General features: G+C 44.7%; 1 protein-coding gene across 2 annotated transcripts in view; it reads right to left on the bottom strand.

Annotated features, from left to right (window-relative positions):
• Trpm1 (transient receptor potential cation channel, subfamily M, member 1) overlaps nucleotides 1-13,894 on the bottom strand; it is a 115,938-nt gene that overhangs the window by 23,107 nt on the left and 78,937 nt on the right. The window contains exons 18-24 of one of the 2 annotated variants that reach the window (NM_001039104.2): nucleotides 11,586-11,708; nucleotides 10,789-10,920; nucleotides 8,882-9,010; nucleotides 5,995-6,246; nucleotides 3,069-3,243; nucleotides 1,796-1,816; nucleotides 578-722 (exon numbers count right to left, since the gene is read on the bottom strand). In NM_001039104.2, coding sequence (NP_001034193.2) covers nucleotides 578-722; nucleotides 1,796-1,816; nucleotides 3,069-3,243; nucleotides 5,995-6,246; nucleotides 8,882-9,010; nucleotides 10,789-10,920; nucleotides 11,586-11,708 — 977 coding nt within the window. The remainder of the gene's footprint in view (nucleotides 1-577; nucleotides 723-1,795; nucleotides 1,817-3,068; nucleotides 3,244-5,994; nucleotides 6,247-8,881; nucleotides 9,011-10,788; nucleotides 10,921-11,585; nucleotides 11,709-13,894) is intronic. The other variant, XM_017322012.2, reaches the window with a different exon arrangement.

The raw sequence follows: 13,894 nt of genomic DNA, 5'->3' as shown, positions 1-13,894 counted from the left end.
GGTGAGGGTGACTTTGAACACCTTGATCACCTTGCTTCTACTACCCAGATCTGTCTTAGAATGTAAAAAATATATCTTTCAACGTGTATCAAGTATTGTCACCATCCTTGGTGGCTATCAAATGGGCAGTTCTATAAAAAGCTGGACTTAGTAATTTAAGCCACGTTGCCTGATAAGATTTGCTATTTTGTGTATAAAATAATCACAGCTTGTGGAGTGAGTGGTTTTGTGTGTCTCTGGGAGTGAATGAAAAGCACACCTTCTTCAAGACTTCTCTATCTCAGGAGACTTCTGCCTATGAAAATATTTCCATTAGATTAAAATGTTCCCTTCAGTGTTAAAATACTAACTGAGAGTAAATTTAAATGTATCTGAGTGTGGACACTTGATTCATGACTACAGCCAGATTGATTAAAGTTGGGGGAAAAAAAGGACCGCACAAAACCCCTGTCCCTTTAAAAGCTTTAGTAAACTTCTCTGTACATATATGCAGGTATTGCCATAACCTGAATTAGAGATCTGTAGAGCAGTGGACAACAGCCACGAGACCTCTGACATGCTCTGTCATGATACGTACTTGAAAACAGCAATCAGTAGGTTGACCAGCAGGATATTGGCCACCAGGAGATAACAGGCCATGAGGGCAGGTGTGAGCCAGGCACCAGGGATGCAGGGAGGGAGCCTCTTGCCTTCCTCATCATAGAGATTCTCACCACAAGGAGCTGAAAAAAATGCGGGGAGAGGGGGAACTTCTTTTGTATATGTAACAAAAAGACAAATATCTATAATATGTGCTTTAAATTACCTATTTCTTTTGGAGTGATACATACATGATAGTACATGCACATGCATGTATCTGTATGTGGAGGCCAGACCAGCAAGCCCCAGGGACCTTCCTGTTAGGTATGTGCTGCTGTACTTGACTTTTTTACATGGGTTCTAGAGAATAGAGCCCAGGGCCTTGTACTTTCATGGCAAGTACTTTACCCATTGAGCCATCTCCCCAGCCCTAGTTACTCTGAGATATATTTTACTATGTAGCCCAGGCCGGTCTCTAACTTTCTCATGTGCTAGGATTACAGTTACCCCCAACACTTGACTTATTTTGACTTCTGTGTTTCATAAGCAGTATTATTCTAAGCAAAACTATCAAATCATATGAAGAAGGTAATAAAACTTATATTTTCACTCTGAGATAGTGATAGTGAGCTTGTTGTATTTGCAGGTAATTTCCATTTTCTCACTCACCCCGACCTCGTTTAGAAGCTTTGTTTGTTTGGTAGTGCCAGAAAAATAAATACAGGGGCTTGCACAGCTAGACAGACATTCTACAATTGGGCCACACCCCAATTATATCCAAGTTCTCAATGATTAAACTGTCTCATTTACCTTTATTGTATCTTCTTGTGTTGTCTGTTAGAAGCCTATTGTCTTCTGTTTGCCATTAGCTGACACTGTCTTCTTGTTATTCTCTTAGCTGCATTGTGCATTAAGTCTGAAAACACTTTGGTTCGGATGTGGGGTGGAGGGTATCTGCCACCCTCTCAGATCAACTGTGGAATCATGTTTGAATCTGTTCACTTAAGAGACCTATTTCCCAAAGTAGGGAAATTGGATAATCCCAATGTGGAACTTATAGTCTGCTTACTTTTATTTGAAGTCTAAAAAGGTATTGGCCTGAGAAAACTGAAGACATGTTTTAAAATAGGATTAGAGGATCAGTGATCAGCTGAGAGAAAAGGTTATTTAATGAAACACTTCTCAACGTAATCCCACCAATTCCACGTGAACTTACGGTTGATTTCCATGGCGTAGACTAGATGATCATTGGATACGAGGAGTGTGTGTTGCGTTTCAGTCGTCCCAGGAGGGAGGGAAAGAAAACATGATGGTTGAGAGGAACGTAAAACAATTTACCAGCACTAGCGCTGATTTGTTGCTAAGAGATACAGAGACTCAAGCCTGAGAGTTACACGCTGATGCTGGGAAGCAATGATCTGCTTAGAATAGAAGTGCCCATCATTAATTCTGAGAAATGGATGTCATGAGTATTTACCTAGTCATATGTCTGTGAGCCACAGCTTGAGCTAAAGCACTGGAAAGACACAGTGTTGCTGGCAGATGATCCTGTTAACTTTTGAGTTGAACAACCAAGCACTCCCTGAATCCTACCGTGAAAACCTCATCAGCACAAATGGATACCAAGGGACAGCGAAGCAGCCAGATGTGGAACTAAAAACCTGCACTTAATGGCGTTACTGGAAAAAAGTATAGTCTTTTGTTTATCCCTTTATCATCTCTCATTAACCAGTATAATTAAAAACATGAGCAATAAAAATCTTACAGTCTGTAGTCCAGAACCTTCTGTTTGCTTGCTTGAAATATATATTTAATTAAATTCATTTTAGACAACTTCTCACATGTATACAATGTGTACTGACCACTTACATCCCCACCTTTCTATCTCCCCTGTCAACCTCCCCACCCACCCCCACAAATGTCTCTCTCCTATTTATAACTAGTCATTTGTTTTGTGACCCACTTTGATTAATCAGGACCACCTGTATGCCCATGAGTTTTGCGCTAGTCTTTGGAGTCTGGTGAGCTCAGCAGAGGACACACAACTAAAGACAGTGTTCTTCCCCTTCCCCAGAGTCTATTGATAGTGATAGCCAATAGATCAGAGGTAAAGGGTAGGGGCCTGTGAACCCATCCCATTTCCTTGACTTATTGATAGTCCTGGTCTGGCGTGGGCCCTGTACAAGTAACTATAGTTGTTGTGAGTTAATGAATGTAATATCTATGGCTACATCATGTGATATCACAGCCAACAGCTCAAGGGAAGTGAGACTCAGAACTCTAGAGAGTGGGTTTTAGAGAAAAATAGCTGATACTTCAAAATCTATACTTCAGTCTGTACTTATTTCTCCATAAAACCATCAAATGTGTATGACGAAATAAAAAAAAATACTTTACTTCCAAATTAATGAGCACTCTTCCATTAATTTGGAACTGATCATCTGCCCTGGAAGCAGGGAAGAGAGTCTTACTATGAATTCTAGTCTTACGGTCTATCTGGTCTGCAAACACCTCTCCGTAGATCATCCAGTATGGCATGTAGAAGATGTTTCGGGCCAGTTTCCAGGAAGGCTTCTCCTCCGGATGCAAGATGGCTTGCCGAGCCACTCCAAAACTCATCAGTACAACCAGCATAATGACCACAAAGTAGAGCATGTCAATCATCTGCACGGGAAGAACACGGTTTTCACAGTTCGACTTCTGGACCACGTTCACACTGGCTCACGCTATTGTGCTCCCCAAAGGTGTAACTTTAGTTATGATGAAGCAAGCTTTCCCCTCGTCCCTTCTCATCCACTGGCTCTTTATGTCCTTTATTAAGCATTTGCGTTATTCCAGAACCCTGTTGCCTTCATCTGCACGGGATCCTTCTTCCTTTCCTTTTTCCTTTCCTTTCCTTTCCTTTCCTTTCCTTTCCTTTCCTTTCCTTTCCTTTCCTTTCCTTTCCTTTCCTTTCCTTTCCTTTCCTTTCCTTTTGCTGTTCATTACTCTAGTTTGGTTCTAGAATGCCTCTCACAATTTTGAATTATGCTCTTGAGTTTGTATCTAGAATAGCCAACACTAAAGGCCATGTGTTACAGGGTTAGTTTTTAAGCTGGCACTATTGATCCTCAGAATAGAGCTGAGACCTTTGAGAGGTATGTGTGTGTGTGTGTGTGTGTGTGTGTGTGTGTGTGTGTGTTGTTATTGTTTTTGTTTTTGTTTTCGAGACAGGGTTTCTCTATATAGCCCTGGCTGTCCTGGAACTCACTTTGTAGACCAGGCTGGCCTCAAACTCAGAAATCCACCTGCCTCTGCCTCCCGAGTGCTGGGATTAAAGGCATGGGCCACCACGTCTGGCTTTTGTGAAGTCTTTAAGGACTCAGGATGAGGGTTGGACTTCATTACCTCCCTCTCTTTCTTCTCCTAGGCTTACTCTGTAAGCATGCTTGCTCTAACATGCACTGTGACACGAGGGACTCCTTTGACACACACTCAGAGTGACAGGCTCAGCCAACCATGCCTGTGAGCTGTAATATACAATTTCTTTTATAAGTTTTATTTTATTTATGGTGACAAAAAAACAAAAGGCACACCCATACACAGCTGCTCTTCTGGTAATTATAACTGCAAACGGAGAAGGGGCTGGCCATGGTGGCACACCAACACTTGAAAACAGAGATGGGGGCGGGGGTGGTTTGTGAATTTGAGGCTACTTTGGTCTACATAATGATTGCCAGGCCAGCCAGGGCTAGCAAAGACCCTGCCTTACAGATGACAAGGAAATAGAGGAAGGAATGACTCATATCAGAAAACATGAGAGGTTTTAGGAACAACAGCAAAAGAGAATCCATTTTGGAAGTAAAGACATGAAGAATTGTGAGGACACACATGAATGCTGAGTGCTCCGGGTGCTAAGCTGGTATAAATGCCATTTCCTCCCTTTTATGTGGTGCTATGAATTGAACCATATGTGCTAGGCAGGTACTGAGCTGCATTGCCGGTGCTAAACTACTATAACTCCCAATTTAAACAAAACCACTTTTCTATGTATATGGGTGCTTTGCCTATAAGTCTGTCTGCACCACACACATGTAGTGCCAATGGAAGGTGTCAGATCACTTGGGTCTGGAGTTGCTGATAGTTGTGGGCCAACATGAGGCTGCTTGGTTTCAAATGAACTCAGAGTCTCTGGAAGCCAATGCCCTTAACCATTTAGCCATCTCTCTAGATCCTGTAATCCTTAATTTTGAACACCTCTGAGTATAAGAGTCCTTACTGGAATTAACTAAATCATATGTCCTGTAGCTCAAACCCACTGGCTCTATTAAGTTAATAATTATTATTCTATTATCCCATGAGTTGATTGTTATATAACTTAGAAGATGGCTTTTTATTCTGGGACTAGTCCTAACACAATCCATTTTAGTAGTCAGGAATAACTTACTGGTTTGTGAGCAGTCTCACATTCTGTGACCTGTTTTGAAATAAATGTCATCATGGATTTTTCTCATACTAATCACCCAAAGAACATAGCCACCCCAGGATGGAGCCTGTGAACCAAAGACTGTTGGGTTACAGGTAGGGGCCAGCCTTAGGTCTCACTGTCACTGACTTCTGCCAAAGGCTAGGGAGTTATCAATCTGAATTTTACTATGAGAGCTTTCTAAAATGGATGCAACTTCTTAAAACATGAAATCCAGATTCTGATGTGAATCATTTCTGTGATGGTTCTAGCTTCCAAGATGCAGAACAAGTATATAGAGATACAACTGTTGCCGAATTAATTTTTAAATTTAAAATTATTTTATCTTATGTGTATGTGTGCTTTGCCTGCATGTATGTCTATGTAATGTGTATATAGTGCACTCAGAAGCGAGAAGATGGTGTTTGATTCCTGGTACTGGAATTACAGATGGTTGTTAGCCACCATGTGGATGCTGGGAATAGATCCCAGGTCTTCTGGAAGAACAGCCAGTGTTCTTAATCACTCCCCAGCTACCTGCTACTGAACTCTGACTACTTCTAAGAACTTAGGCTCTCTTATGTCCTGGGACTGCAAAGCAGATTCTTAGAAAAGCAAAGGACATTTTCTTTTCTCTTACTATTGAAATATAATCAGTATCGAATCAGAACAAATTTGATAAATGTAGTTATCACACTAAGTTTAAATATGACATGGAAGAAAGAAGATGCCATGTATCAAGTCCCTGGTGCACAGTAAGAGATAAATGTCTATGTAAGGGCATGCATAGGAAATGTGCAACCCATGCCTTCCTGTTGGAGTTTATGAAGATGTCAGCATGCAGGGCAATTGCATGTGTTAAGCCAGCTGCAAAGGAAAGACTGAAACGAAATCAAAGGAAGCCACACCCTAGCTTGGTTTGGTGCTCTAATGCCAAGTTATCTGGTTACTCATGGGGAATTGTTACTAACCATCTTTCCAATCATCATCACATAGGGACCAAGATATTTGTTGACACCAAAGATGTCTAACACTCGGATGTACCAGAGGATGATATCCACACAGTAGATGACCCGACCATAGCCCATGTATGGCTGGCTCTGGAGACGAAGGATGGCCCCAACCATGAACATGGAGATGGCCACGAGGTCTGTGATGTTCCAGTACTCCTGGAGCCACACTTTGATTTTCTGGCTGAGTTTGCCTGGTTCCGACATGAGGATCTACAAGTAAACCCCAAAGAGCAGTAAGCTGAGAGGATCCTATTAGAAACCTTATCATCATTAGATTCTTGGAAAGATAAGAGTGCCAGGACAGTCAGGGCCAGGGCACTGAATTCTGCACATGAATTTTTCTGGCAGAGGGTATATCTAGAGGGGGAAATTCCACAGAATCCTCTGTGTTCTTAGATGCACGGGTTTCATAGACGCAGGAAATGCCTTCCAAATTGTCTCCTTCTGGCTGTAATTAGAGCAGCTGCCTTTTGATTCCCTTTTTAATGATCTGGACTCATGCCTGTTGGCTCACATTCCAGACCTCTACAGAAGGACAGACAACTCTAGAGTAGGGACAAGTTCTCTGTCACCACAGAAGGATGACCCACCTGGCAGAGGATGGCTGGATGGGACTGGGAAACATGGGCTTGCCAAAATTCCTTCTCAAGTTAGACATGAGAAGTCAGGGAAAGTTGAACCAGATTTTCCCCTCCTGTTTGAGATATCCTTTTTTCTGCGTCACCGCTGACTAATAGGACACTTCCACATAGAATAAAGTGGAAACTATTCAGCCAGCAGAGTCATGCATATAAAGTCATGGCAGACACAGCAGAGGCATACAGGGCACAAGGCAGCAATGCCAGGGTACCCCTTCAGCTTTGGAAATCATGGAGAGATCCTGGGATTCCAGGGCCAGTGGAGTGTTGGCTGACTATAAACTAACACAGAAGGGCTCCATGTCTCAGCAAGCCATGTGTACTGGCCGACAGCTGCCCTGTCTCTCCTGTAACTAGTCACAGGATCCAGATCTTGATGGAGGGATAGCAAGTTGGGTCAGTGGGTAAAACACTTACTTGTCATACAAGCCTGGTGACCTGAGTTTGGTTGCCTGAGACCCACGTAAAGGTAGAGAGACAAAAATGGATTCCCAAAATCGTCCTCTGACTCCTACATATGTGTCTCCTCACCTCTGCATCGTACACGTTATATAATGATAAGACAGGCCCTTTGGGAAGTCCTGGATTGTAACAGCCACAGAAATCTAATGGAACCGAGCCAGAGAAGCAATAGGAGTCATGCAAGAGGGTGGGGTAGAGAAGGAATTCCCAGCACTCTTGATTGCTCAGCTGTCATTTGACCAGTGACAGTCATCACACTTACTCTACTGGATGAGCTCAACAGTAAGTACAAAGTAACAGTAATTACGAAGCAACAGTATTGGTTCTATGTCCGTAGGGAAAAGATCGGCAATCAGTACTGTGTGGTTTTTCACTTTAAGCTCCTGTTCTGCCAGGATGAAAACTTGCTGTTTGGGAGTGAATGTAGTTAAGTTCAGACTTGTGGGTGACAGCAGAAGACCCATCCTCAGGGGTGTTTCCTCCGCTTCCTGAAGAAACTGCCTTCTTGGCTAACCCCCACTCCCCCATGTCCCGTGTAGGAGTGTGTCTGTTCTTTTTCAGCACTTCTTTTAGAAACTGGGCCCCTCTGCTTGCAGCAGCTGTTCTGGGCCCCACCCAGGTTCCCTGGAACCTCTCACCAGGTGGGCATGCCACCCATTTGGTGCAGGTGCTCCTGTTAGGCCCACACCTGCCCCATTCTGGGAGGCCTGCCCTTGGGTAATTGGAGTCACTGCTATGCTTGGTGCCGAACAACTGATATGGGTAAGCAACTCCTCTCCCTTCTTTCAGGATTTTTTTCTTTTTCTTTCAGTGGAATTACATTGTGAACAGCCTCTTTCTGAAGCCACGCCTTATTCAGCTCCTTCTCCTATGGCCTCCAGGCCTCTCTTCCATGCACGCTGTGAACAAGAGACCAACTGCGCAAGTGCACAGTGTGACCCAAAGTCCAAAGTTACAGCATAAATGCTATTCCTAGGGCTGGGGAGGAGGATCTATGGGTGAAGTGCTTCTTGGGCAAGCATGAGACCCTGAGTTCGGATGTCTGGAAGTAATGTAACATCTGGATATGGTGGTGTGTGCCTATAGCCCTAGCACTGTGATGAGGGTAGGAATGTTGCAGAGAGCGAGGGATCTAGAGACTTTCCCACCAGCCAGTCTAACTACAACAGTGAGTTTCAGGCTCATTTCAGAGACTCTGCTTCAAACCTGAAGGTAGACAAATGAAGCTAACCTAAGAGAGCATGGGCAAGTCTACCCACATGGATGGGTGCATTCACACAGACGGGCACATGCATTCTCAGGCGCATGTGCAGGCAAGGGTGTGAGTGTGCGTGTGTGGGACACACACACACATGCACACACACACACACACACACACACACATCTTTTAAAAAGTGCAATCTCATGTATCACTCCAGTTTAGCTCTCAGGTCTCAAAAGACAGCCAAAATCTGTGCCCATTTGGAACTATTGGCTCATCTCAAGTAGCTGGCAGCATTTGGTGTAGCTCGTTTACATATTCAAACCTAGTTCTATTATTATGTCATTTATTTTTCCCTGCGTTTTGAACTATGAGTTGAAACTCAGTCAGCGCGAGGGGGTGTATACATCTGAAACAAGCAAATGGAGTGACTGGAGATGGTGACGCCTCCCTGGGAGCCGTCATCTGCACACAACTCTGCATTACTAGCATCGGAAATTGAACTCAGCCATTAGGGGGTGGGACAAGACTTTTCAAGAATCACCTCTCGTATTTTCTCCAATGCAAGGCTCACAATGTAGGAGATGACAATCCATTCTTGGGGTGATGGCCATCCATCCATCCGCACCAGGATGACATAATTGAACAGCAGCAAGTAGCCCAAGTAGGAAATCTGAAGAAGGAAAAGATGGCAGGTGTGTCTCAGGGATGACATTCAGTGCTTCATCTACAAAAGGCTTCTTCCCATAGACTGACCTACTTAGAGGACATCCTTCCTGTGGGTCTATCACTGGTTCGGAAACTGGGGTAGCTTGGGGGTGTCCTACACTTTGGTGCAGTACAGGCTCTGACATAGACAGCCTATGCTCTGCCCAACTATACCTTTGTTATGAAGTTGCAAGGATCATATTTTACAAGGAACCCTTTTTGGTAGTTTGTTGGTATGTCTTTTATATTCTGCGAAAATGGCAAGGGTGACTTAGCACTCCTGTCTCACCCAACTTGCTCTTAAATTCCTGCGTTGTAGATGGACAACTGAGAAGCTAGGAGAGGCCATGTGGACGAATTCTCAGCGAAGGGTCACAGTGCTGACCTAAGAGTCCCTGCCCCCCACTCCCCAATTTCCAGTGACAGGTCTGTGATATTCTGTGGCCACAACAAATTATTGTTTTGACAAGGAAAGGGGTAGGATTGGGGTGGGGGAAGAGTTGAGGCACATGGGGAAAGAGCGCGTCTGGAGGGAGGTTCTTTGTAGCTGGCTCTCCAGAATGGCGTTTTGCCCAAACTACTCTGGGCATGACTCTGGGACTGCTCCAATCTGTTCTTGTGTCCTGTCCTGCTCTTGCAACTAGTGAGCCTCATTTTCAAAGGAGTATAGACAGACCCAAGCCTGGAAAATGACCTGCTGTTTCCAAGCACATCTGTTTGGTGAGGGCTTTGGAGAAGACAGTCTTCCGTTAACTCTGAGTGTGTTTATGATCTGGGTTCAGCCTTGCTATTGTTTCTATTGGAAATGCTCCCATTGGCCCATGTGTTAAATGCTTTGTTCCCAGCCTGTGGTGCAGCCTTTAAGAGCTGGGGCCCAGAAGGAGGTCAGTGGGGGCGGGCCTTCTGAGGCAATATTGGGATTGAGCACCTTCTGTTTACTTTCCTTTGTTCCACAGCTGTGGGAAGTGTGGTTCTGCTCTGCCACAGACTCCCAGCTATGGTGCGCCACCTTACCACAGGTCCAAGAACACCAGGACCAACTGACAGGGACTGAAACATCAGTACCATGAGCAGAAGGAACCCTGTTCTCTTTACGGGCTGATCAGTATTAAAGTGATAGAAAATATCCATGTCAAGTTAGTGGGGAAAAGGGATCTGTGACTCTGCTCTTTAATTCATTAGTCATTTTAATGTTTAAAAATGTTTAAAAACATTTTCTTACATTTATTTGAAAAATCATTCTGTCTGTGGGTGTTTTGGCTGTATGTATGTCTAAGTACCATGTGCCTGGCATCGGTGGATGCTCAGGGACTGCAGTTACAGACAGTTGTGAGTCACCATGTAGATGCTGGGAATTGAACCCAGGAACTCTAGAAGGGCAGACAGTGCTTTTAACTATTGATCCATCTATCCAGCCCCCCATTTTGTCTATCTTAAAACCAAACAAAACTTCCCTAAATTTTGATTACTAAAAGCATTTTAAAAATCCTTTCAGCATATAGAATATGGCTATTTTGCTTCAGGAAATCATGGGGGGCCTCGGATAGCCAATACCCTTACATACATAAAATATGTATGACAATGTATTGTGATCTAATTATAAAGCTCTCAGCTGGTCCTAGTTTTGATTTTAGCTCAATGAACTTTTGGACACCTTTTGAAACTTTAGAAGTTTTTCTTGATCCCATTGTAGTTCTCAGTATTCCCCACATGACCAAGGGCAATCGTCAGGGAGGGCCTTACTGTGTAAAACCAGAACTTGACAATGGGCGCATTATAGAATTCACAGATCTTTGTTCCAATGGGAATGCTCCTCTGCTTTTTGTGCTCATTCTCCTCATCCCCCTTTCTCGAGCCAGCATCTGCATTTGCATCCTGGAAAACAGCACAGTATATGGCAGGCGGGCTGCAGGTGGGAATAGGCCATCTCCAACACCTGGCAGGTGGCCTACAGGTGGGACTAGGCCATCTCCAACACCTGGCAGGTGGCCTGCAAGTGGGAATGAGCCATCTCCAACACCTGGCAGGCGGGCTGCAGGTGGGAATAGGCTATCTCCAACACCTGGCAGGCGGGCTGCAGGTGGGAATAGGCCATCTCCAACACCTGGCAGGCGGGCTGCAGGTGGAAATAGGCCATCTCCAACACCTGGCAGGTGGCCTACAGGTGGGACTAGGCCATCTCCAACACCTGGCAGGTGGCCTGCAAGTGGGATTAGGCCATCTCCAACACCTGGCAGGTGGCCTGCAGGTGGGAATGAGCCATCTCCAACACCTGGCAGGTGGCCTGCAAGTGGGAATGAGCCATCTCCAACACCTGGCAGGTGGCCTGCAAGTGGGATTAGGCCATCTCCAACACCTGGCAGGTGGCCTGCAGGTGGGATTAGGCCATTCCCAACACATGGCAGGTGGACCTTTCCAGCACAAAGTGGACTTAACAAGGGAAAACTCTCCAAGTGCCCCTGTTAGCAAGCTTTCTAAATGGTAAACCAAATCTTAACACTGAAAGTGAGAGCCACGCGACCCTCTTGGGTGTCACTGACCACATTCTCTTCTTCCTTTTCTTTGCCATCTTCGTTCTCCTTGGATGTTTGATAGGAGAAGTCATCATATGTACGGAATTCCAAAAACAAGATGGTGGGTGGGATAAGGATCCCCATGATGACCTATGAGAGGAGGAACAAACCAAGGTTTAAGCTGTGGTGTGATTCTAGGAAAATATAGTCTCTGTTGGTTACTTGTGTGTGTGTGTGTGTGTGTGCTGTGACAACATACCTAAGAAAGCAAGTTCTAGGAGGAAAGACTTGTTTTAACTCATCGTAGTGGAGAGGGAAGAGGAGGGCAAAGCAGCTCACATCCTGGCCAGGGGGGGGATTCCCCCACCCCCCACCATGGGCCAGCATTTTGGGCTTTCTCTCCTTTCTCTTTTATATCACCCATTGGTAGCCTATGAACCGGTGCTAACCACATTTTGGGCAGGTCTCTTGAATTAATCCTTCCTGGATATGCACTCCTAGTGGACCCAGAGGGTACTCTACCGATTCACCAGCCATTGATACCAAAACCTGTGGATACTTATGGTCATTAAGTGACACAGTATTTGCATATCATCTGCACACATCCTTCCGCATGCTCTGAGTCATGTATAGAGAGTTGCTAACCTAATGCAATGTCAATGCTGGGTTAAAAGCTGTTATACTATATTGCTTAGGGAGTAAAGAGGGGAAATGGCTTATACTCATTCAGTTTGGATGTATTTACAAATACTGTTTTCTTTTATGACAAACCCAACACCCATCTAGCGTGTGCATATCCCATGTCACAGTGAATTTGTAGAAATCAGAGCACAACTTTTGAAAGTGGTTTTCTCCTTCAACTTTGTGGGTCTCAGAGATGGAACTCAGGCTGACCAGCTTGGCATCAGGCACCTTTGCCCACCAAGACATTTTGAAAGCCTCTAAAGAGGCTTTTGGTGCGGGTTTGGTTGATTTCAAAAACATGAAATCCTCGGACCTGGAGGGCTGAGTATACAGTTAAATGTGTAAAGTTAGGCTGTCCACACTTGTCAGTTACATAAGGGGCCATCCCTGCTCTTATGATCCATGGCTTTATGTGCTGGGTAGTTGATAGAATCATGAGAAGTTTGAAAAACATCCACTGATTTTCGTTTTTTCAGATGAGAAATGACAAGCAATGGTATGTGTAATCCAGACTCTAAAAAGCTACGATCTCACACTGACTCTCCATGCAGGTAAGCTGGGACAGAGGCTTAGCTAGAGTGCTTGCTTGCATGGACGCACCCCTGCACTAGATCCCAACACCACAAAAGCAAACTACCCAAACAAAGCAAGTGCGTGACTACATTAAAATCTAGTACCGCCTCTGTTTTATATAAAACTACTTCAGCATGATGAGAATATGTGTACTGAGAGTTGGGGGGGTTCGTGTGACTCACAGAGGAAGGGCTGAGCTCAGCGCAGAGGATCAAAGGATATTCTGTAGCTCGCTGCTGTTTTATCGGGTGCTTCTCTATGCTCCACTGATTGCTATAAAGACTCCAAGTTTAATCCTAACCAAACCTGAACCTCAACTTTGTGTGCGTGGCTTTAATTTCACCCTGAAATTTCAATTCCCCTTCTGTTTTCTTGTTAAGGATTATCAACAGTTCTACAGTGTTTGCTTCCCTGAACCTGCACCCCTGACACTTGGGGGCATTTTAGCTGTTCATTCTATCAGTTCTCCCTCCCTCCCTCCCTCCCTCCCTCCCTCCTTCCCTCCCTCCCCCTTCCCTTCCTCCTTCCCCCTTCCCTCCCTCCCTCCCTCTCCCCCCTTGTGTGTGTGTGTGTTTGTGTGTGTGTGTGTGTGTGTGTGTGTGTGTGTGTGTGGTGTATGAGCTCATGCGGAAGCCAGAGGACCTCAGGTGTCATTCCACAGGAGTGGTTACTTTGTTTTGTTTTTTGGATACAGGGTTTCTCACAGGCCTGTATCCTGCCTGGCTGTAAACTCCAGGTACCAGTCTAGTCTATCCTGTCTCCCTGCAATGAGACTGCATGTCTGACTTTTTGTTTGTTTGTTTGTCTGTTTTGTTTTGTTTTGTTTTGTTTTTAACATGTGTTCTGGGGAGTCAAACTTAGGTCCTCATGCTTGAGTGACTGAAGCATCCCTTTGTCTTCATCCTGCTCTTCCTGGGTACAACGTTCTCAGGTCCAACTAAGTCTCTGTACATTTTTAGTCTACATGCCTCTCACTCAGTTGCATAAATTTTGCACAGGGGGCAGGGGAGAGCTGAGGGGGTGTTGTAAAACATGGGGACTTAATCTGTTAATATTTTGAGATATATATGTTGAAAACA

Source organism: Mus musculus, chromosome 7 (genome assembly GCF_000001635.26).
Source record: "Mus musculus strain C57BL/6J chromosome 7, GRCm38.p6 C57BL/6J".
NCBI lineage: Eukaryota > Metazoa > Chordata > Mammalia > Rodentia > Muridae > Mus > Mus musculus.
This window is presented reverse-complemented; position numbering and strand designations above follow the sequence as displayed.